The sequence below is a fragment of the Equus przewalskii genome, chromosome 4, assembly GCF_037783145.1.
Source record: "Equus przewalskii isolate Varuska chromosome 4, EquPr2, whole genome shotgun sequence".
NCBI lineage: Eukaryota > Metazoa > Chordata > Mammalia > Perissodactyla > Equidae > Equus > Equus przewalskii.
The window spans coordinates 55,171,252-55,194,597 of record NC_091834.1 but is presented as its reverse complement, the minus strand read 5'-3'; the positions used below and the strand labels follow the sequence as shown (position 1 = coordinate 55,194,597).

At 44.8% G+C, this 23,346-nt stretch overlaps 1 protein-coding gene across 2 annotated transcripts in view; it reads left to right on the top strand.

The window, feature by feature from the left end:
- Positions 1 to 4,651: 4,651 nt before the first annotated feature.
- The window catches only part of IGF2BP3 (insulin like growth factor 2 mRNA binding protein 3), a 138,584-nt gene continuing 119,889 nt past the window's right edge, over positions 4,652 to 23,346 (top strand). The window contains exons 1-2 of one of the 2 annotated variants that reach the window (XM_008535720.2): positions 4,652 to 5,246; positions 6,603 to 6,663. In XM_008535720.2, the coding sequence (XP_008533942.1) occupies positions 5,072 to 5,246; positions 6,603 to 6,663 (236 nt within the window). In that variant the 5' untranslated portion in view covers positions 4,652 to 5,071. Of the gene's footprint in view, positions 5,247 to 5,655; positions 5,852 to 6,602; positions 6,664 to 23,346 lie in introns of those variants that run through there. The other variant, XM_070615939.1, reaches the window with a different exon arrangement.

The following is a 23,346-nucleotide window of genomic DNA, read 5'->3' as shown; positions in this document are numbered from 1 at the left end:
CTCAGCTTCTTTGGTCTTAGGGCAGCTTCAACGAAAACGTGGTCTCCGCATAGTTGATTTTACCCGGAATTTTTCGTTTGCTTTTTTTGGAGGGGTTGTTTGGCTTTGCTTAAAACAACCCTGTGGACCACAAAGGGGTTAGAAAGGGAGGGGGAAGAATGAGTCGATTTCTCTAGAAGCCCAGGAAAAGTCAGGCATCTGGAAACGTATTTTGTTTTTTTAACTAAAAAAGACGTATAAATTCTAAGATGCTGGAAACCGGCAGAGAAACGACGTGACTCCAGCTGCCGAGCATGGCGCAAACCCACGACCTCCCGGTGCTGGACGCTGGGGGAAGGGAGGGGTCTCTGCGGGCACCACGCGGTCAGCCCAAGGGGCGGGCTCCACTCGCACACGCAACTACTCTCTACTCTTCCTTAGTTACCTCCCTCTTTCCTCCTTGGGGGTTGGGGCTGGGGGCTCACAGCTAAAGGGCAGGAAAAATGAGAGCACGAAGAGGGGAAGCCAATCTCACCCCTCAACAACAAAACCAATGAGAGAGAGCAAAGGGTTATTTTCGCGCCACAAAAGATGGAAATCCAGGGGCGGCTCGGGGGGCCAATGAATGGAAACCAGCAAACGGCTCCGGCGGAGGCAGGCGACGGTGATAGGCCTCCTCTGTCCACCAATCGGGAGAGAGAAGGAGCCCCCCACGCCCCCCTCCCCAGCGAGGGGCGGTGTCTCTCTCCACGCCGGTTGCTCAACTTGGTCTCGGCGAGTCGGCCCCGTGGAGCGCGAAACCCCGCCCCGGAGCCGCGTTTGCGCGCCCGGGGCGCCCGTCTCGCTGTCCGGCCCCGCCCCGGACAGGGTTCGGCAAGGCTCCCGGTCGTCTTTCTCCGTGGGTACCAAGCATCCCCCTGTACTAGGGAGCCCCTCGCACACTCGAAACCGGCCGGAAGTTCGAGCGGGCCGGCAAGCACACGCTGCTTGGTCCGCCCCCGCGGCCCGCGGGCGGGCGCGCGCAGGGGAAGGAGGACCTCAGGTGGAGCTGGGCTGTGAGCGGAACGACAGAGGCTCCCCGGGCCCCGACGTCTAACCCGTCCACGCAGCCCCGCGCGGAGGGACAGAAGCCGAGGCGGAGCCAGAAGGCGCCTGTCCCGCGGCAGGGCCGGGGCAGTCCAGTGGTCGAGGGCCTCCGAGGCTAGGAAGCGGCCGACGAAGGATCTTCCCCAGTGTGAGCTGCAAGGATCCCGCCCTCTTTTCTCCCGGCAGAGCCACGGGAAAAAGGAAACAACCCCATCTTCTCATCTCCTTGGGCACCATTTTTGATTTTAAACAAAAATAACTGAAGGCAGGTTCCGAAGAGAGGGCAGAGCCAGGTTACCACTTATCACGCATCTGGTTTAAACAGATCAGAGTCCAGAAGAGCTGTTCGAAGGAGCAAGAGTATGTTAAAAAATACCTCTTCTGAGGCCCAGGCGACGCGGCGGGCATTGTGTGCCCACCCGCGTTAAGGACTTCGGCTCTCGGCTGGTCTCAGAGGCAGCTGGGAGTCAGGAGGGGTAGCAACAAGAATGCCCCTTCCCCTGCTCTACCTGCTCAGCCTTCGCTCATAACCTGTGGACACAGCAACGGTAACCGACCTTCTAAACAGATTTTCTCCTTTAATATTACACTGACCCATAAGAAACATTTTCTTGCCTTCGGGTCAGCAGATATGGAGGAGGTGCAGCTCTCCAAAAGGGAAAGAGGCTGCAGTTGGAAGGACTCAGCCACATCAGAGCCGTCTTCGTGGCGTTAACATTAATTAGGAAGAACCTGGAGTAGCCCATGTACAGGGTTAATTTCTTATGTGAGACTCATTAAAAGACTGGACGTTAGATTGACCTTATATTCATTCTTGAAAATCCACCAAAGATATTTTTGTACTTGAAATGTCAGTAAAAAACAATTACCCAAGCTTTTTTTTACTCAGCCATTGAGTATATACATGTCCCTTAAATATTTGGAAGATTTGAAGGGGAGTGGACCGGATCCACCTCCTTTTTTGATATCTGATCTTATATAACTCGTGTATGTTTTTAAGGTCCAAATGGAGCATCTTGTTTGTTACAATAATACACATATTAAGTTCACAAGAGTCCCAGGAACATATTTCATCAAAATAGCACACACTTGTTTTAAATTCCAGCTGTTAGATTTGACTGTGACAGACAAGCATAGGCTAGTATTTATGGAAAAAACCCAATTTGTCCCATGTTTTAGAAGTAGATATTTCCTTAGGTCTCAGTTTTAATAAAACCAAATAGTCAACAATCCAGAAAGCACCATTCAATTGACTTTGGAAGCAAGCAAAAATATAAAATTGGTTCTTTTGAAAAATTACTAAAAGTTAAATGATCACTAGTTTATAAAATTTAAAGAGGCATTTAGAGAAGCAAATATTACTAAATGAATGAAAAGCCTATTTCTCCAAATAGCTTTTGATCACATGCAACAGGTACAAAGAAAATAAATTCATCATTTTTGATATTTACATTTTGAATACCACAGAAGTCATAAAGGAAGAATACTATTTTTTTTCTTTCTTAGAACCAAGGTTCTCTTTCAAAAAACATGAAAAAGGAAAAAATAAGTAAGCTCTTTCTAGAAGTTAAACCTAACCATAAACTTGGGATTTCACCACCAAAATGTTCTTTCAAGACAGAGCTCATAATACAATTCTAAACATTATTACACAAGAACACATTTGTCCCCACCATGTCATAAAAACATTTCACTAAATTAAATGTGAATGAAAGTACTGTGAAAGTGAGTTTACGTTTAAAAAGTTGGATTTGCTTGGCAGGAAAGAAAAACCTGTAAGAAAGAACAGTTGCATTTAAAATGGATGATCTGACACCTTCCGGTTCCTCAACACAAAATACTAAAATAAGTTCCTTTTAAAAGAAACATTGTATACACCCTTTACATCATTCAATAATTCCCACATATTTAAAACATAATCTACTATTCATCTTTTAATAGGAAAATATACACTTTAAAATGCCGTACGCGGGTTTGACAAAGGTAAAAACACTGTAACAATTGTCATAATTACTGAAGATGTTTCAGTGTAAATCACCATATTTTTCCTATTACACAATACATTTTTCTACTAGTAAGCGTACCAAGTCATTAAAGATTCTTGTTTATATTTCCACGCTATATAGAATTTCATTCACTTTTTTTAAAATAAGCATTTTATATCTTTTCCATGGAATGCCTGTTAAAAATATACCATAAGTAGCTGGTGCAAATGAAGCCTTTGAGTGGAGTACACAAGCATTAAACGACACTTGGAGATTTCCACAAGAACCCCAGCACTGCCTTCATTTCCGTATTTCTTGTCTCCAGTCCACAGTTTGTGGGCCCAGAAGGCTCCACTGGGCCCAGACCCTCCCCCCCACACCCACCATTGTCCTCGCTATATGCAGTACAGGGGAAACTATGAATGGTTCTCACGGCCAAATGTGGGCAGAAAAGAGGCAGAAAGAGACTCGAACAATTTTTCAAGTGCGAATACCACCTAGGGGTATCGCAGAGCAGTCTTCCTGTTTCAAGAGTCCCAAGTTCTCCAACTAAAATTCTTTAAATAAAAGTACCAGCCTACCCCACTCCTCCTCCTCTGGAAACTACAGGAAGAAATGGTTTCCGCTTAAATACCGACTTTTCCCAGTCTGACTTCTCTCCTCCGGCCTCCGAGGCCCGGGACGCCCCCATCCCTACGCCAGAAACCTCCGCCCCTGCGCTCCCCTCCCCCACCGGTGGCCAAGCCCGCCCCCGGCCTCATTTATCCCAGAGCCTTTTCTGAATCGCGCAACCAATGGCAAACGCGAAGCCGAGAGCCACCGCGAGCGCAGGCGGAGGCGGAGGAGGTGTCGCCCAGACACCCGCCCAGGACGCCGCGGGCTCCCATCCCCCACTGCCCGGGCTCGGGGCCGCCCCACTTCCCCGGTGCCCGGGCCCGTGAAGGGTGCACAGGGTGGGGCGCATCTGCCTGCCTCTCCCACCCCACCCCACCCCCTTGCTGCGTTTCCGCCCCTGCAAGCCCTCGAAACGTGTTCGCGGCTTTGCCGAGGTTACACTTCTAATGTCATCAAAGCCACAAGGCGAGTTCGGAATTGCGACTCCTTGGTTTTGTTAATTACCTGTTAAAAAAAATCGAATACGTATTTAAAAGTCCAGTAACTAGAGCTGAGAAATTGCCTAGTTAGCACCCTATCCCTATCTCGTTAAAAAAAAAATCAATATTCCTCCCCTCCTCCTCCCCTCCCCCTCAGGATCCGCCCGGACCAGATAACCCTTTCTAAACTCTGTTGTGACAATCAGCTCCCCGAGCCGCGCTCCGCTCCGCGCCCCGGCTGCCGCTCCTTTAGCATTTTTTCCCCCTCTTCCTCCTCCCCTTCTCAGGGTCCCTAGCGCAATCTCCCTTCCCCTCCCCCTCTTCCTCCTCTCGCTAGCTCTTTTTTTTCCCCTGAAACCCCCTCTAATTGAGGAGCTGGGATTCCTCACGTGAGACGTTGATTTGTAGTTTGAACACGTGGCTTATTCAAAAAGCCGGACACTCGGAGCGGATTTTTTCCGCCTCCTGCGCCTTCCTCCCTCCTCCCCTCCTCCCCTCCCTCCTGCCAGTCACCCTTCGGGGTTTTTTATGGGGGGGCGGCGCCTGCCCTCACGTAGTGTGATATTTTCACAGTCCGCTGGCCGGTGCCGACGGGCTTGGGGAGGAAGAGACAAAAAGTAGTTTCCCCCTCCTCCTCTCCTCCTTTTTCTCGCTAATCCCGCCTCCTCCTCAGAGTTAGGAAGACTCGTTGATGCGTTTGGGTTGCAGCAAGGCTTTTTCTTTTTTTTTTTTTAATATCTAGAAAAGGAAAAACAACAGCCCTCGGATCTGATTTTCGCTCCTCGTTCCTGTCCTGGTTCTTACTGTGTTTGTGTATTTTAACGGCGAGAAGACGAGGGGAACAAAACCCGCCGAATCCATCCATCACTGTGGGTGGTTTTAATTTTTCGTTTTTCTCTTAATTTTTTTAAACGACCGCTCTTCACAATGAACAAACTGTATCTCGGAAACCTCAGCGAGAACGCCGTCCCCTCGGACCTGGAAACTGTCTTCAAGGACGCCAAGATCCCCGTGTCGGGACCCTTCCTGGTGAAGACCGGCTACGCGTTCGTGGACTGTCCGGACGAGAGCTGGGCCCTCAAGGCCATCGAGGCGCTTTCAGGTGGGCCCCGGCCTGGCCCCGCCGGGCGCCTGCCCCAGCCCTGCGCCACCCGGGCCTGCCAGGCTCGGGGGCCCGGAGCCAGGCCCGCTGCTGCCGCCGGGGCGTCCACGCCGGGCCCCAGGCCCAGGCGCGAGCGGGTGCGGGCGAGGAGAGGGGGCGAGGCCCGGGCGCGCACCGCGTGGGTCCGCGGAGCTTTGCTGCGCGTGGGCTCGGACCCGGCCTCTCGCCGGGGCTCTGCGGGCTGAGGGCCGCCGCGCTGTCAGAGCCCCGGCGCGGGCTCCGAGGGAGCGGGGCCGGGGGAGGCGCGCGCCCCGCGCCCCGCCTGGGCCCAGGCGAATGCTCGGTGCTCTGGCGCGCCGGGCCTTGGGGGCCGAGCGCGGACGCCGGCTTCCCCCTCCCTCCTCCCTGTCTCCCTGCCTCCCTGTGCTCGTGATCGATGCCGTGCGGTTCGCTGCCGGCCTCCCGCCCCAGCCGCCGGCGCTGGGAGAACGCGCAGCGCCCTCGACCCCGCCGCGGAGTGACGCCGCGGGCCGGAGCCTCGCGCAGGCGGCCCCTCGCTTTCTGTCGACCCGGCGGGAGGCGGCGAGTGCGACCGGGGCTCCTCGGTCAGCCTCCCCGCGTCCGACGAGCGAGAGGGGCGGGAGGGCGGCCGGCGGTCGCGGAGGAGGGAGCCCCGCTGCGGCGCAGGGCCGCCCGCTGTTCTCCGCGCCCCGGCCTCAGGCTGCGGCCTCCAGGGTGGCGGGGCGCGCGCGGCCGGGGCGGGGGCCCGTGCGTGGCCGAGCGGCGGGCTGGGGCGGAACGCCTGCAGGAGGCTGCGCTCGGGTCCCTCCGGGAGCCCGTGCCTTTCGGGCGTAGTTGGTGCTAGGTGTGTCGGGGCGCCTAGCCTGCGGTCCTCGAGCCATTCCCGCCTCTCTCTTCCCGGCCGGCCTGAACCGGGAGAAGGGCCTGGGCGCCCCCACCTGAAGAAAGTCAACGTAGCCCCTTCCCCGGGGTCTGTCTGCGGGGAGAGTCCAAGGAGGTGGGCGGGGGGGCAGCGTCCCTCCTGCGGGTGTCGTGGAAGTAGGTGACCCCTAGAGGTGGGCGGAGGAGGCCCAGGTTGGGGGAGAGTGTTACCAAGGCGTGGGTCCGCCCATTGACCCCCTCCCCACGCATCTGTAAGTTGCACATACCCAGCCCCGAGGGGGTCAGCTTCCCACCCGTGCGGTGCTGTGCTTCCCTCTCGGCCTCGAGCAGCGTTCGGGTGCCCTTTGGGGTCTCAGGAGGCCGCTTGTGTCGCCGCTAAGGCTGTGCGGGTCCTTTAGGGCGGGAGAGCCACTAAACTCGGCCAACCGCCTTCCACCTCTTGTGTATCCGCAGGTAAAGTGGAACTGCATGGGAAACTCATAGAAGTTGAGCACTCGGTCCCAAAAAGGCAAAGGTGAGCTTATTTATTATGTTCTCATTGGTTCTATTCTCACCCCATGGGAGAAAAGACGCAACACAGCTGAGAACAACTTCTTTTCCTCTTACGCTTATTGGGTTGCTGGCTGGCTTGGCGTTTCTCGTCTTTTTTTTTTTTTTTTTTCGTGTACTTAAGTTTATGGCAGGTGTGTGTATATATGTGTGTCTTGGTAATGCTGCAAAGACATAGAAGGCTTGTCTGTGGCCCCTGCCACCGGATTGTTGTTAGTGGTATGAAAGTCTCTCAAGGAAGCTCTCACAGCTAAACGTTATCCGGCAGAGTAGGTCAAGTTGCTACACAGGAAATCACGGTCTCAGCGGGCAGTTTTTGGGAATCTGGAAGCAATGGCTGACCCCCCTCCCCTCCTGTAAGTACGGGATAGGCCAAAGCAGCTGCGGACACGCGCGGGTGCGGCGTGGCTTGCCTTCTCGGGTCCGAGTGAGTGGCGGCTACGAGTCTGAGAGGCCTGGGAGGCGGCCCGCGCATCTGAGAGGAGAGGAATTTGCCTTTCCCCTGCTAGCCCGCCAGCCGGGACTGGAGCACGTGAGGGAGCGCCTGGGCTTCTCCCAGAAGCGCCTTTTAGTCACCCCAGAGTTTGTACAGGTTTCTGCAAACCCACCTTGGTCTCCTGCTCCCCCCTACCCTCCCGAAAGTATTTTTGGTTACAAATAACCACCACGAGATCGTGAAGGCTGAAGATTTGTGCCACTTAAGGGGATTGCAGTTTTTGGAGAGCATGTGTAGTGTGTCACTTTACAGAACGTTTGGACAGTGTTTGAACCCCTGGAGTATTTTGGAGAAATGTCTCAAGAGCAGGCCACATCAGCCTCTGCCGCTCTGACGGGAAAGGCGCTGCTCCCTCAGTGCTGCTGGGCTTGGCCTGCACCTTTCTAGGTTTTGCAAGGTGGGGTTAGGTTTCTGTCTTTCCCCCTCCCATCCCCCACTCCCAGCCTGGGCCGAGCAATAAGCTGGAAGTTAATTTAAACTAAGGCTGCGCGTGTTTGGTTAGCTGTTGGCCAGAGTGTGTGTGCTGGAGGGCAGGAGGGGTGTGCTGTGCAGAGAGAGATGGCTACACAAAATGTCATCGTATGCCTGTTTCGAGATTGAGCTCTCTTCCAGGTAAAACATTTTCACAAATCATGTTTTTGTTGGCAAGCTGGTTTGGATTTTTGTGGATTTCTCTTCTTCGGGAACTTTTCATTAGGATATTTGGAAAGGGATTTGTGGGACCAGATAGGTTTAGTTCTAGTTGGGAATTTTCGTAGGGGTGAGGTTATTTCATATAGTAGAATGGAATTCTTTTTTTTTTTTTTAAGATTTTATTTTTTTCCTTTTTCTCCCCAAAGCCCCCCGGTACATAGTTGTATATTCTTCGTTGTGGGTCCTTCTAGTTGTGGCATGTGGGACACCGCCTCAGCGTGGTTTGATGAGCAGTGCCATGTCTGCGCCCAGGATTTGAACCAATGAAACACTGGGCCGCCTGCAGCGGAGCGTGCGAACTTAACCACTTGGCCACGGGGCCAGCCCCTGGAATTCTTTTTTAAAAGCTTCAAAAATAATAGAATGTGTACTGAAAAGTATCTAAATTGATCTCAGGTTAATAGGAATTGAAAAAGTGAGGAAGAAGTCATTTCTCTTTAAAAAGTTTAGGGGCATAGTCTGAATTGTTTACCTGGAGGAAAGATGTAAGCACAGTCTGCAAATTTTAATTGGTTTCATGTTTAACCAGCGTGTCTTCATTTTCTTCAGGTGTTAAATAAAAAAATACAAGCAAATGGTTGTGTTGAAGGACTTGCATGTTAACACTGGAAAGTTCCTAAATGTAAACATTAAATTTCTTGAACAATTCATTGACCTGCATGTAAATGCAGGTTACTTTGCCTTACTCTCCTGATTTTCCTTTGCAACCTGGTGTGAATTTCTCCCCATGTGTAGGTAATTTAAAGACATTATCTGGTAATGACTGCCTGTTTTATTCTTAAAGGCTTTTGCCCAACCTAAAAATGTACTTAGTTACTTGTTACTTTATAAGGAACAAGATTTCCTCTTTAGGAAAGCACATAAGGTAAAATGTTACCAGTGTCAGCAGGTATTATCAGTGGAAGCTTCTTCAGTTTATGAAGAGTGTAGGTTAAATTTTCTAGCTGATTTTCACTAGGATTAAATACTCAGGGATTGTTTTGTTTTTTGTTTTGTTTTTTTTGGGGAGGAAGATTGGCCTTGAACTAACATCTGTTGCCAAACTCCCTCTTTTTGCTTGAGAAGATTGTTCCTGAGCTAACATCCATGCCAATCTTCGTCTATTTTGTATGTGGGATGCCACCATAGCATGGCTTGATGAGTGGTCTGCAGGTCTGCACCAGGGGTCCAAACCCTGGAACTGTGGGCCCTGGAAGTGGAGCGTGTGAACTTAACCACGGTTGGCCCCAAGGCTCAGGATTTTAAATGATACTATTTTACTACTAAAGTAGACAGGAATGAGTACATTGGAGACAACTTTTTCCTAATTCAGAAGGCAGTCAAGTCCTTTACTTGTATTGAACAGCTAAAAACAAAAGTAGAGTTTTCTCTCTCTGCCCAGGAAAATTTGCTGGAAATCTACAATTTTATTTTAACTGGACTTTGGAGCTGTGATGCAGTTTCCCTTATCTGGACTGTTCCATTGTCTGAATAGGTTTTGGGAGAGCGCAGAGAAGGCACCCTGGTGATCCACCTGCCCAGCACCTATAGGAAGGTCAAGAAGTGGTACTGTTGACAGTGAGTTGAATGCCGCAGACCAGTCCTTGCCAAGTGAGGCTGCTGGACTTGGGTGGAGTTCTTTGTGCTTAGCAGTCATTGCATTCCTTCCCATCATCATGTGGGCATCTGACAGGCACACCCACATATGCAGCATGACCTTTATACCTGCTGTGCAAGGCATGTTGGGAGCCTGGTGCTGAAGAATGCTTATGGCAGCACTCTGAGATGGATGAATGGGCTTGTAGCGACTAAACAGGGGAGCAGGCCCAGAAGGAGATTTGATGCTTGGCAGGCTGGGCCATCTCTGGGAGCAGAGCTGGGCGGGGGACTCTTTCAGGAAGGGGCCTTGCTGAGTTTGGTTCAGACCAAGCTTAGCTCCTGATTACCGAAGTCTCAAGGGAATGTGGAAGGAATGTTGCTTTTCTGCATTCAGATACCCCTCAGTTGGGGAAGATTATAGCAATATTCCACAGAACTTGAGGTCTCCTGTGTCCTGAACGAAGAGAGGATTGTGTGGAATATCTGTGATAGTGTTGCACTTTCTGTTCCAAATATAAAAGATACAGCACATGAAGACTTGGCTTCACTCTGAGGTATAAGCTTAAACCACCCGCCCCCCTCACCCCCCCACACCTGGGGGTAAGGGTGGGTGTGAAAATTGTTGTGATTTTGGAAGACTGTACCTGAGCTTGGTTGGACCTTGTATGTGCCCCTCTGTGATTGTGGAAATAGCACTGATTTCCTTTTTTGTTATGTTGTGGGCTCCTGGGCCTGGGAGAGGGAACGGGAAGGCAAGGTCGCTGACACTGGGGAACTGAGAGCATGGTGGTTTTAGTTCATTTGCCATTACTTTCTTAAATTATGAAAATTTTTCCTATTTTCAGTTTTTTATAGGTGACACCTTCCTCATGATTTGGCTGTTAGCGTTGATTAGGATTATATGTAGCCCAAAATATATTCAAATAAAGGAGAAAAAATAGGATATTATAGTTAATATTTTTCCAGGAAGGATCTGTTAAAGCAGACTGTGGTGCCTAAGCTCAAAAAGTCTTAGTTTTTTGTTTCCTTAAAAAAAGAAAATTAAGTGAACAGCTTATTTCTGTATTAGAATCCTGGGTTTAACATGTAAATTGGATAGACAGAGCATGTATAGAAGTTAGAGTTTTAAGTGTATCTTACTTTAAATTACTATTTAAAAGCTAATGCTGCATTTTAATAGCTGGTAAGAATAGACTAGGATGGTTCCATGACCAGCAATGTGCCCGTTAGCCAGGGTATATGACTGTCTTGTCTCAGGACTACAAAAGCTGTTTTTTTTTTAATAATATTTTTTTTTGAAAAAGAGTAGCCCTGAGCTAACATCCGTGCCCATCTTCCTCCACTTTATATGTGGGACGCCTATCACAGCATGGCGTGCCAAGCAGTGCCATGTCCACACCCAGGATCCGAACCTGCAAACCCCAGGCTGCCAAAGCGGAATGTGTGAACTTCTGCAGCCCTGGGCTGGCCCCACAAAAGCTGTTTTTAATACTGAACATTAAAAGATAGATATGAATAGCTGTGCTGCTGCTTGCTTATCTGTGTGCTACAGGGGAATCTTGTAAATTAGGAAGATTTCGCACACATGCCAAGACTGGAGGTTGTGAATGTTAGGAAACTCCTGGCTGATGAGCCATATGCAGGGCTGTCTTTGGAGAGCTCAGTTTAAGATCAGTAATGCATGACCACTTAAGTGGTTGTGGCCAACGAGATTTTTCTTGATTTCATATTGTTTTCTCAATACAGTTTGAGAGAATTTAAAAGATTTCTTACTTTGGCCTTATTAGAATTAAAAATAAAATAAACAAATATTGTGAAGTAGCTTCTGTGTGGCTGTCCACAGTGTCAAGGAAGACTTTATGGAAACATGACGTGCCTGGAGCCAGCAGGAATTGAGAATCTTGGCTTCTGTTTCTGGCTTTCCTTTTGATTTGTGTGATCACTTACGTTCTCTGTGCATGCCAAATGCCATTATAATAAACTAACAAGAGGCATTTTTGTTCTGATTTTTTGCCATTCTACTTGAAATAAATGAATTATCAGCTAAGGCTTGAAAGTGTCTTTTGGAATTAGAGATCTGGGGTTTCCCCCTAAGGAACTTGACTTGTACTTCTTTTCTGAGTATGCTGGCTCGCTTGCTTTTGCATCTGCACCTCTTTCGCGCAGTCAGCAAGAGGGAAATGATCTTTGCCATAATTCGAAATCCTTTCGTGAACCATACCACTGCAGTTCATATGTTGTCATAGGTGTGGGATTTTGTGTTAAAGTAAAGCTGCTGAGTCACCTTGATAACCATTTGAAGCAACTCCATTGCAATTGTCCTTAGTGGCGTTCAGACAGCACCTTTTCTAGCAGTAACTAATTTTTGAAAGGTATGAATTATCCAGGCAGTAACTCTGGTGCTTGATTTGGTCTAGGAGGAAGGAGAGAGGCTGTGCTATTCTTAGCCAAGTTTCCTTTATCAACTGTTGCCTCTGATTCAAGCTTCCAGAGTCATAAGACAGGAGGTGGCAGTATGGGAGCAGTGACGGAGGGATGGGACTGGCATTTTTTGTTAGGATCTCTGCCCCATAAATCTGATGTTTAAAAGTTGGCTTGAACTGCTAGGGTTTTGCTTGAAACCAGGTGGCAAACATAGTTTTCAGTGCTCTATTAAAATTGAGGGTGTAATTTATTATGGTCTGAAATAGCTGTTTGGCAAATGTTCAGTATTGGTAAATAAACACAGTTATAGATATTAATATAGTACACAGATTTTGTTGCCCTGACGAGGAATATATAGTCCATAAATTATGCGTTTTAGAGAATTATCCTGAGACCATTTAACTTGACTAGGAAATAGTTTGAAATTATTAGAGAAGTATTCTTTGAGGAATCCAGTGGAACTAGAAGCTGAAAGCGACCTAAGTCCTTAGCATATCTGGCATTGTCACTTAGTTGTTTAAGAAGTTGATTCCGTTGTGATCACGGTGTTTCAGTTATTTACTGCTGCTTAACAAGCCACCCCAGAAACTAGTGCCTCAAAACAACAATTTATTCCTCCTCATGATTCTGTAGGTCTGCTAGGTGGCTGGTTTTGTTCCACATGGTGTTGTTTTGAGTCATTTTCTAAGCTTGCCTAAAAGGTCCAAGAAAGCTTCACTCACATGACTGGCCTCTTGGTGCTTGTCCATGTGAACTTTCTCTGCGTGGTGTCTTATCACTCAGTAGTGGCCCCTGGCTGGCTGCCCCAAGTGAAAGCTGAAGCTGCTAGGCCTCTTAAAGGCTAGGTCCAGAACTGGCACGGTACTACTTCTAATCCCATTTTGTTCATCAAGGCAAGTCATAAGACCAGCACAGATTCAAAGGGGGTATGGAAATAGACTGTATCTCTTTCTATTATTATTATTTTTTATTGAGGTAAGGTTGGTTTATAACGTTATATTTCAACTTCTGTATCGACTGCATCGTGTTCACCACCCAAAGTTGCCATCTGTCACTGTACACATGTACCCCTTTACCTTCTTTGCCCTCCACTCACCCCCTTCCCCTCTGGTAACCCCCAATCTGTTCTCTGTATTTATGTGTGTGTATGTTTATCTTCCACATATGAGTGAAATCATACGGTAATCGTCTTTCTCCAGAAGATAGACTGTATCTCTTAATGGTAGAGTGACATGCATGAACAGAGGGGAAGAATTGATGGTGACCATCTTTGTAGATCTTCCACAAAGTGGAGGAGGGGAGGAATAGCAACTTCAAAATACTTGGAACATAAAATATCTGAAAATCGCATTTAGTACTAGAAATGGGCAGCTGATCCCTACTGTAATATCCTGGCAGGAGACGATGGTATTAGCTTTGGAGGTGATGAGTAGTGTTCAGTCTCAATATTTCTAAGGAACAGCCAGTAAGACTTGCTGATGGCTTAGATGAGGGCTATGAAAAGAGCAAAGAATGACAAGAAAATTTTTTGGCCAGAAAAACTAGGTGGAAGGTGATGCCATTTATCAAAATGGAGAGTACTAGGGGAAGAACAGATTTTGGGTGGAAATCAGGAGCTTTACTTTTGGCATATTATGTCTCTAATACTTATTAGAAATTAGAAATTGAAATGAAGAGGTTGACTATGTAGTTGGATATGTCAATCTGGAGCTCAGGGGAAGGTAAGAAGTGGATGTGAAAAATAAGAGGCTTCATTAGCTTGTGGTGTTAGAAATCATGGAATGGGAGAAGATCACCAAGGAACTGAGCCTGGGGCTGTAGGAGGAAGGAGGGACCAGCAAAGGAGAGAGAGGGAGGCCAGTGAGGTAAAGGAAAGCAAGCAGGATGAACTGTCTCTGGGAGATGAGTGAAGAAAGCCTGTGGAGAAGGAAGGTGTAATCAGCTGTGTAGAATACCACTGAGAGTTTGTGATTTAGAAGGATGAATAAGTCAGTGGGGGTGGTGTTAAGTCTCAGCCTTCTGGCTCTGCTGTAAATAGATGGAAAGTGGTTTACAAATTTTCGAGCAACCTGGAATATAGCTTTTCTTCCAGAATTTATTGGGATCCTAATTCATTTTCTTATTTTCCAGAAACATCTATGAGCATGTTCTATTTATAACCTGCTAGAGATGGAAGAGTCTCCTAAGTGTAGTAGATTCTCTTGCCCAATGGACAAGACTTGTTTGTGACAGTTGATCTACTCTCTGGCATCTGTTTCAACACTTCTGGTGACTATAAACTCACTTTCTTATGGACAACCCATTCTGCTTTTTATTAATATACATTTGGAAAGTCCTCTGAAGCCATCTTAGCTTCCGAAACAGTGTAGATGAAGTTCAGGGCTTCTATGTGGTTGTCTAAATATTTCTTGATTTGACAAGCAAAGGTTGAGACTATTGGCCAAAACATTTACAAATATCATGGGCTAGGTTTAAAATACTTTAATCACTTTGTTCTTTTAGGATGCCAGAATATATAAAGCATTCTTTCTATTTTATTTATAAAATTTTAGCTATAAGAGATACAAGAAACAAGAAACTGGCTGGTGACACAGCAGTTAAGTGCGCATGTTCCGCTTGGTGGCCCGGGGTTCACCGGTTCGGATCCAAGGTGCGGACATTGCACTGCTTGGTGGGCCATGCTGTGGCAGGCGTCCCACATATAAAGCAGATGAAGATGGGCATGGATGTTAGCTCAGGGCTAGTCTTCCTCAGCAAAAAAAAGAGGTGGATTGGCAGCAGTTAGCTCAGGGCTAATCTTCCTCAAAAAAAAATAAAGAATAAAAGAAAAGAAAAGAAATCATTAAAAAAAAAAGCCTCTGTAAGTACCCTAAATTCCTTCATTTTTGTATATTTAAAAATCTGGTCATTGGTAAAGTATCCTCCTCCTCAGATTATGAATCCTGTCTTTGGTCACAGTTGTCACCAAAACTAGGTGATGTGTTTGGATCAATTGATTTTTTTTTTTTTTTTTTTAAAGATTGGCACCTGGGCTAACAACTGTTGCCAGTCTTTTTTTTTTTTTCCTGCTTTATCTCCCCAAACCCCGCCTGTACACGGTTGTATATCTGAGTTGCATGTCCTTCTAGTTGTGGAATGTGGGACGCCGCCTCAACGTGGCCTGACGCGCGGTGCCATGTCCGTGCCCAGGATCCGAACCCTGGGCCACCGCAGCGGAGTGCGTGAACTTAACCACTCGGCCACGGAGCCGGCCCCAAGGATCAAATGATTTTGAGACAGATGACTTGGGCTGAATAACTTTTTAAGACTTTCGTTGTCTGTGCAAGTCCTTTGATCGATAGAGTACTACTTTCAGAACGTGTTAAACATCTACTATTTTAAGGAAGGAGAACTAATAAAATGAGGGAGCACAACAGATTTGTTTAGTGGTATTAGTTGCTTTACCAGAGGATTCTCCATCAATCCCGGGAGGAGAAGTGACTTGCCCCTGGCACTGCAGGTGATTACTGGAACCCATCTCCAGGTCCTGTGACTCTGCCCTGCCTTCATTCTTCCCATTTAAGTTGTCAAATCCTCAAAGTAGCTTACACAGCTGCCCGATCATGTTTGCAGTGGCAAGTTGGAGCAGAGATGTCCTGTTTCTTGCTTTCTCTGAAGAAAAAAGAAATCTTGTTTGGCTTCTTTGAAGGATTGATTTATTGTCTTCCTGTAGGAAAAAGATAGGTACAGGTAGTCTGGAATCTGGGGCTTACTGTAGAGTGAAAATATGCGGACATCCTGTTTAAAGATAGAAAATGAGATTACTTTTTCCTTTAAGATATTTTTTAGCATCTTCATCTTAATATAAATGAATTGCAGAAGAGTTGGAGCGGGACTGCGGAGAGATGAGGGTAGAACAGAGGGCATGAGGAGGTAGATGCCATCCATGGCTTTATCTCAGGCAGGTGATTGTGTCTCATGGGATGTGTTTTAGATTGCAAAAGAGGTAGAAGTGTCTGGAGTGGAGTCCATGGTGCCTGGTTGTCCCAGCTTGTTACCAAGTTTAGTAGGATCCTGGCTTGTGGAAGGAAGTCTCTCTCTCTCTCTCTCTTTTTTTTTTTTTTGAGGAAGATTAGCCCTGGGCTAACTACTGCCAATCCTCCTCTTTTTGCTGAGGAAGACTGTCCTTGAGCTAACATCTGTGCCCATCTTCCTCTACTTTATTCGTGGGACACCTGCCACAGCATGGCTTTTGCCAAGCGGTGCCATGTCCACACCCAGGATCCGAACCGGCAAACCCCAGGCTGCCAAGAAGCGGAATGTGCGGACTTAACCGCTGCGCCAGCGGGCGGCCCCAGGAAGTCTCTTAAAGTTGGAATATTGTTAAGGATTAGGAGAGAGTAGGAGGGAGAAGCTGTGCTGAAACCTCTTGATTAGGAGCCCTGATGCTTACCTGATGTGCCCTTGTTGAACTGAAGAATATAGCTAGAAGGATGTGGGATATGAGGTCTTACATGTGAGTTTGAATCCAAACTCCACTTTCTAAATGCACGATGTTGTTTAAGAATGAGGAAATTGAAGAATGGAAACGATGCCTCATAGGATCCTGGGGACAATGAATGTAAAGCATCAGTACAGTATCACCCAGTAGTCATTCCAGTGCACCTGATGTGTTTTCCCGTTGCGATTCAAATGCAAAGGCTGAGTGTAGGTTATATTTGGTGGTGATAACAGAAATATGGGAAATCTTTGTTCTGTTTTGGAATGTGGACCCATAAGTAGAAATCTAGGTGGTTTCTTTTTGTTTTTGTTTTCATTGAGCATATATTATGTTTTTTACATTAAGGTATCTATAATCTAGATACAATAGAGTATATAAATACTAAGTAAACAGCTTGATGAAATTTAAATATGTATACATTTGTATTAATTCAAAATACATGAAATAAAATGTGAAAATACTTGCTTTTTAATCCTCTCTTTCCCTGTGTATTTCTCAGGTCTTACAGCTGGTAAGTTGGTAGATTATTTTCCAGAAATTTCTCTTTGCATATCCACAAACACTTTTTTAATTTAATAATCAAATCATATTGTTTATGTTGTGCTTTTACTTAATAATGTATTCTGAAGAATCTTCAGTGTAGGTAGAAATAGTTCATTTTTTTTAAGCCAAGTGACTTTATTCTCATATTAGTACTTGTGTTTTTGAAAGATTTTTGTTTTTCCTCCTTCTCCCCAAAGCCCTGCAGTACAGAGTTGTATATTTTAGTTGTGAGTTCTTCTAGTTGTGGCATGTGGGACGCCACCTCAGCATGGCTTGATGAGCAGTGGTAGGTCTGCGCCCAGGATCGGAACCAGTGAAACCCTGGGTTGCTGAAGCGCAGGGCGAGAACTTAACCACTTGGCCACGGGGGCCAGCCCTGAAATAGTTCATTCTTTTGAAACTAACAATTGTATTGTTCAACCTAGCTTGCACCAATTTAACCGTTCTTTTTGTAGTAATTTCAGTTGAGCATATTTATATGTATGTCATAGGACTCTTGTTGGATATTTTTATAAGGTAAATTCTTAGACTAGTAATTGCTATGTCAAAAGACATGCATATTTAAATTTGAAAGTGCTCTGCCAAAAACACTGTTTACTTATATTGGCATGGTTAGTCATAATTTGACAACTAAGAGCTTTTTTTCAATGAAGTGTGTAATGAGACAGTTTGATTAAAAACTCTTTTCAAGCATGGAGGGCCATATCATTCTAGGAACAGCATTTTTCTCTCTAATGTGGATGTTGCACTAACTCTGACAAGCCTAGGTTCCTATTCATTTGTGCCCCTTGTATGTAAAAATTGTCAAAAGCTATAAAAATTAAGTGCTAGTAACTGATAGCCGGAATACCTAGGGCTTATGTTCTCCCATGCTCAGCACTTTGAGTTTTGGATCTCAGAAACTAACATTTTCTTGCAGTGGGAACTTTAGTAAATCGTATTTTGAGGAGAAATTTGATTAAAAATTAATTTCCAAAACAAGTGATACCCCAGCTTGCTATGCTAGCCGGGCAGATGATGATTGGAGAGCTTAATTTAAAAACCTGTGATGATGTTCAAACTGTTTGAAAAGTGGTTGATTTCTCTCTGGTGATCCCCAAGTACCTCTTTTTTAAAAAGCCAGTTGTTCTTGCGAAAAATGGAGAAGCTCTTGCTTTTCTTTGGAGAGAGAAGTGTGGCTGAAAAGTTTAATTTCCATATTTTTTGTGTTTACCTATTTCTGCATTTTTTGATTTTGTTCCCTGTGGCTTATAAATATTTAGTTTAAAAAGCATAGATTGAGCACTAATGCTCGTAGTCAGTTCCGTGCTGGGTTTTAGGGACTAGAGAGGAGGATAAGATACTTGTGCTGAAGAAAAGTACATGGAGTATAGTGGCTTTCACTTTGTTCTGTCTCCATCCCTGGGTGATAATTTTATCTTCAATACTAACAGTGGCTCACTGTGGCAGTGATCCTAAAGGTGGATTAATATTTCTGCAAGTGAAGAGAAGTTGTAAATATGTCATGGGGGATATATGGTATGCCCCGGAAACCCAGGAGGGGCATTAGGCTTAGCTGGGTGTTGCTAAGGCCAGCCAAGGATAAGTTCAGAGAGAGATGTGAAAGCAAATGGAAGCTAACCATGTACAATGGGGATGGAAAAGGCAGAAGGGACAGCAGGAGCCAAGGCATGTAAGTGTGAAGTATCCTGGTGTGTGCGGGGGATCTACAAGCTGTTTGGGATTAGAGAGGCTCATGTGTGAGGCAGGATGATGGTTGAGGCTGAACCTAGAGGGGTGGCAAGAGCAGCCTGTGCTTGAGGAGTGACTCTATTATTCTCATTCTTCACGTGTTTAACTTTAGGGGCTCTGTCAGTTTAGTTAATGCCATTTAGCAGATGGTTATTTGGGATTATCATGCAAGATTTGATGCCTAGGTTAGTTTTGGGATCGGCTCACCAGAGATAATGTTGAACTGCTTTTACTTCTTAAGTGCTTCATGGGGATGGTTGTGCCCCAAAACATCCCACGGCATTCACAGCTGTTCTTAGGATATCCTCTGACAGGGTAATTAGGGTAAATCATGGTCCTACTAGGAACCCTGTAGTAAGGCTGACTGAACCTGTATTATCTTGTTAAGGTCAGCTATGACAAGACAACCATCAGTGGTAATGATTAAAGTCCCTGGTGTTATTTGATTTTCATTAATGCATCTCAAATGATGTAATAAACCTTTGGAGAAGAATGAGGTAGAACTTCTATGTGCACACACTATTACATGAGCAAAATTAGGGATGGTAGTACAGCACAGTGGTGGGGAGGGCCGGTGGCATCTTGCTTGGAATCATACAGACCTCAGTTAGAATCCTTGCTCAGTTTTGAGATCCTGGGCTAACAAATTCTCAGAGCCTTTCAGTTTATCTATAAATAGGAGCAATAAAAGCTATTATTGTGTAATGTTGTTGGAAATTATATGGTCATGTTCGTAAAGGACTTCTTGAAGTATCTGACGCCTAAGTGGTATTGTCTCATATTAATAAGCTTGTGTATTTATATGTGGCGATTGAAAATAAGAGATGAGTATATCTATTCCTGCATAATCCTGTGGTTTGTGTCTCATGTACTAATATGTAGAAATGTTTCACATTTCTTTGTAGAATGAGTTGCATGTTGTGAATTAAGAATTTGTACTTTATGTCTAATGTGTAGGTTGTGAAATTGTCTTAGAGATCATACTGTAAAAAACAAAAACAAAACTAAGAGATAAAGAACTCCTGTTAAGAGTTAAGAGGTGGACAACAATGTTCAAAAATGTACAAAGGATAAGAAGTGGGATTTCGGAGGGGGATATCTGAAAAGCCAATCTACTTAGGAAAAGAGACCCTATCTTACTAGTTATTAGGGAAATGCCAGTTGAAATGAGTTTTTTGCCTATCAGGTTGCAAAAAATGAACAAGATTGATAATATCTGTGTTGGCAAGAGTGTGGAGGAATGGGCACTCACACAGCTAGAGATTTCTTGGCATGTTATTTGGCAGTATCTCTTAGAACTTAAAATATGAATACCCTTCAACCAAATATGAAGGAAAACAACCCAGTCCTCATGGTTTAATGCAGTCTGCAAGCATAGTTTTAATCAACAATGTTGTAAAAGAGCTCCAAATCACCAGGCAAGACTTGGTAAAAAGTTCTCTGGGTAGGAGTCCATAACGCATGCAGATAAACTTTTAAGTTTTATTATATCACTCATTACATTTTTATAGGCACAGTAGTTGCTCCTTATCCATAGTTTTGCTTTCCACGGTTTCAGTTAGCCATAGTCAACTGTGGTCCAAAAATATTAAATGAAAAATTCCAGAAATAAATGATTCCTAAGCTTTGAATTGTGTGCTGTTCTGAGTAGCATGATGAAATCTTGCACTGTCCTGTTCCCTCCTGCCCAGGACGTGAATCATCCCTTTGTCCAGCGTACCCACTCTGTATCCATACTATCTGCCCATTAGTCACTTAGTAGCTGTCTTGGTTATTGGATCTACTGTTGCAGTACATCAGTGCTTGTGTTATTATGCAAGTCAACGTTATTTTACTTAATGGCCCCAAGATGCAAAAGTGGTGATGCTGGCAATTTGGTTATGCCAAAGAGAAGTTATTGTTAATCTCTTACTGTGCCTTGTCTATAAATTAAACTTTCTCATAGCTATGTATCTATAGGAAAAAATATGGTATATATAGGGTTCGGTACTGTCTATGGTTTCAGACATCCAGTGAGTCTTGGGATGTAATCCCCGTGGATGGGGGCGGCTACTGTACTATACAGATAACCTGGAACTTCACCACTGTCTACTTTCCAAGCAAAGAGGACCCCGCCTTAATTTGACTGTCTGGGACATTTTGCGGTTACCCAGTTTCGAGCTTTAGAAGGTAGATTTTTGAAAAGGGGGGAGATACCTAGAACCCCTTCTCTTCTTTCTGCTTTTTCTTAAAAGCACTTTGAAGTAATGTTATACAATTTCTAAATTCTAGGCACGTTAAATGTCTTTCTCCATGTTAGCAGTTTCACTTGTAGTGTTCTCTTATAAAGAAATACTTGGCAAAAAGACATTTTTTTCTTTGCAGTATTGTTTAATAGAAAGTTGGAAATAAATGTCCATCCAAAGAAAATGTACCATATTCTAACAAATTATACTGTGGTAAATTTTTTCCAAGAGTTATAAAGAATGATAAAGATTTATATGAGCTGACCTGGGAAGAGCAAATTGAAAAGTAAGTTATGGAATTGCTCTTTTAAAAAAAACAAAACCTTTCATGTGTACATGTCTGACATTTTATAAAACATAGGAAAAGGTCTGGAAGGTTATTCACCAGAAAGAGTGAGTATCTCTGCACAAGGGAACTGATTGAGGAGGGGAGAGGCTAATGGGAGATTGTTGGCTTTAAATCCTATTCTAATAGTTCTCAAACTTTATGGTTTTGACCCTTTGACACTTTAAAAACTGAGAACCCCTAAAGAGCTTTTGTTATTTCCATTTATTGATATGCTTCATTAGCCACCAACTGAATAATGTTTTAAAATTATTTTTAAATGAAAAACTATAATAAACCAATTACAAGTTAAGATTTAAAAAAACAGCTCTTCTGAAACTAAAATAAAAATCAGCAAGGTGGAATTGTTTTACATTTTTGTAAATTTCTTTAATATTTGGCCTAATAGACAGCTGGATACTCAAAACTACTGTGTTCAATCTATTGTGATACATTGTTTTGATTGAAGTGTTTGAAGGAAATCTAGCTTCACACAGATAGTTAGAAAGGAAAAAGAATGTTTTAATAGTCTTTTAGATAATTGTGGATGTTTTTTGTTCCTACACCAAAACTCCACAAGTGGTAGTTTTTTTTTTGTTGTTGTTTGTTTGTTTTTTTAAGATTTGCACCTAAGCTAACATCTACTGCCAGTCTTTTTTTTCTTTTTTCTTTTCCCCAAAGCCCGCCAGTACATAGTTGTATACTCTAGTCATAGGTCCTTCTAGCTGTGCTATGTGAGACGCCACCTCAGCATGGCCTGGGTCAGCGATGCCATGTCTGTGCCCAGGATCCGAACTGGCGAAACCCTGGGCCACTGAAGCAGAGCACACAAACTCAACCACTCAGCCATGGGGCCAGCCCCCCACAGGTGGTAGTTTTTGTTTTATTTGTTTTTTTGCTGAGTAAGATTAGCCCTGAGCTAACATCTGTGCCATTCTTCCTCCACTTTATATGTGGGTCACCGCCACAGCGTGGCTGACAAGTGGTGTAGGTCTGTGCCCAGGATCCGAACCAGCGAACCTGGGCCACCAAAGTGGAGTGCACCAAGCTTAACCACTACGCTATGTGGCTGGCCCCAAGTGGTAGTTTTTTAAAGGCTAGTTGAAATGTGGAATCCGAAATCATGTCAGTAAATTTTTTGTACTCTGTTACATTAAAATCCATTCGTCTCTCTTGCACTTTGAATGCCTCTTTCATCCATAAGCATTGGGAAACTGTCAAAGCTCATGGTGGTAAATAAGTTTGCCAAAATTCTCAGTTTTACCTGAAAGCTCGAATTTGGTTATTGGCAACAGATCCTGTTAGTTTTTTTTGAAGTGACTGGCTGACTTTATTCTCTTTTAAGGAAATGTCCGTCAGATACTCCAGCTTTGGTTACTCAATAAATAACCATAGTTTGTCTGTAGGTCTTTCCAGTGAAAATGGTGCTCCATGAGAAAAGGGGCTGGTTCAGTCTTCCTGCTCAAACAGCTGGACAGTGCTTTGTCTCCAGACAACTGTATTAGGTACTAGAAGTGCTTTATGTTTGTTATACTGCCCTTTTCTTCACAGAGATATTAGCAAGATGAGTATGCAAGGGTAATTTAAGAAAATTAATAATTTTTTACTGCTTCATGAAGGACATTTAAAAGTGAAACTTTGATTATATTTTATGGCAAGTGCCTGTGAAGGATACAAAGACTGCTACTACAATTTAGTGCCACTGCCTTGATTCATGCTAAGGTGCCAGCAGTTTGCCCACCGTTGTTTTTGCACCATCAGTGCAAATGTCAACACAGTGAAAAAGGCAAATAATGTCTTAGTATTATAAAAATAGTTTTGACTTCTTGGACCTCTCGAATGGGTCTCAGGGATGCCCATCAGTCCACATACTATATGTTGAGAATCGCTGCTTTACATTGATGTGATGTTTGAAATTATTTGGATTAGATATTCCTGTGAATATGTGTTTACATCATAACACAACAGATGGCAAGAACATGTGAGGGTTTTATGCAACTCTGTGGCATGTTAGCCTCAATAGGAAGTTTTGCACAAGTCGGTTTGTGAAAGAACAGGTGTGGGAAGAGATAAAAAAACAAAGGAAAAAATGTAAGAAACTAAACACAAAGGAAAAATCTAGGTGCATGAAAGCCAAAAATATTTAGAATAAA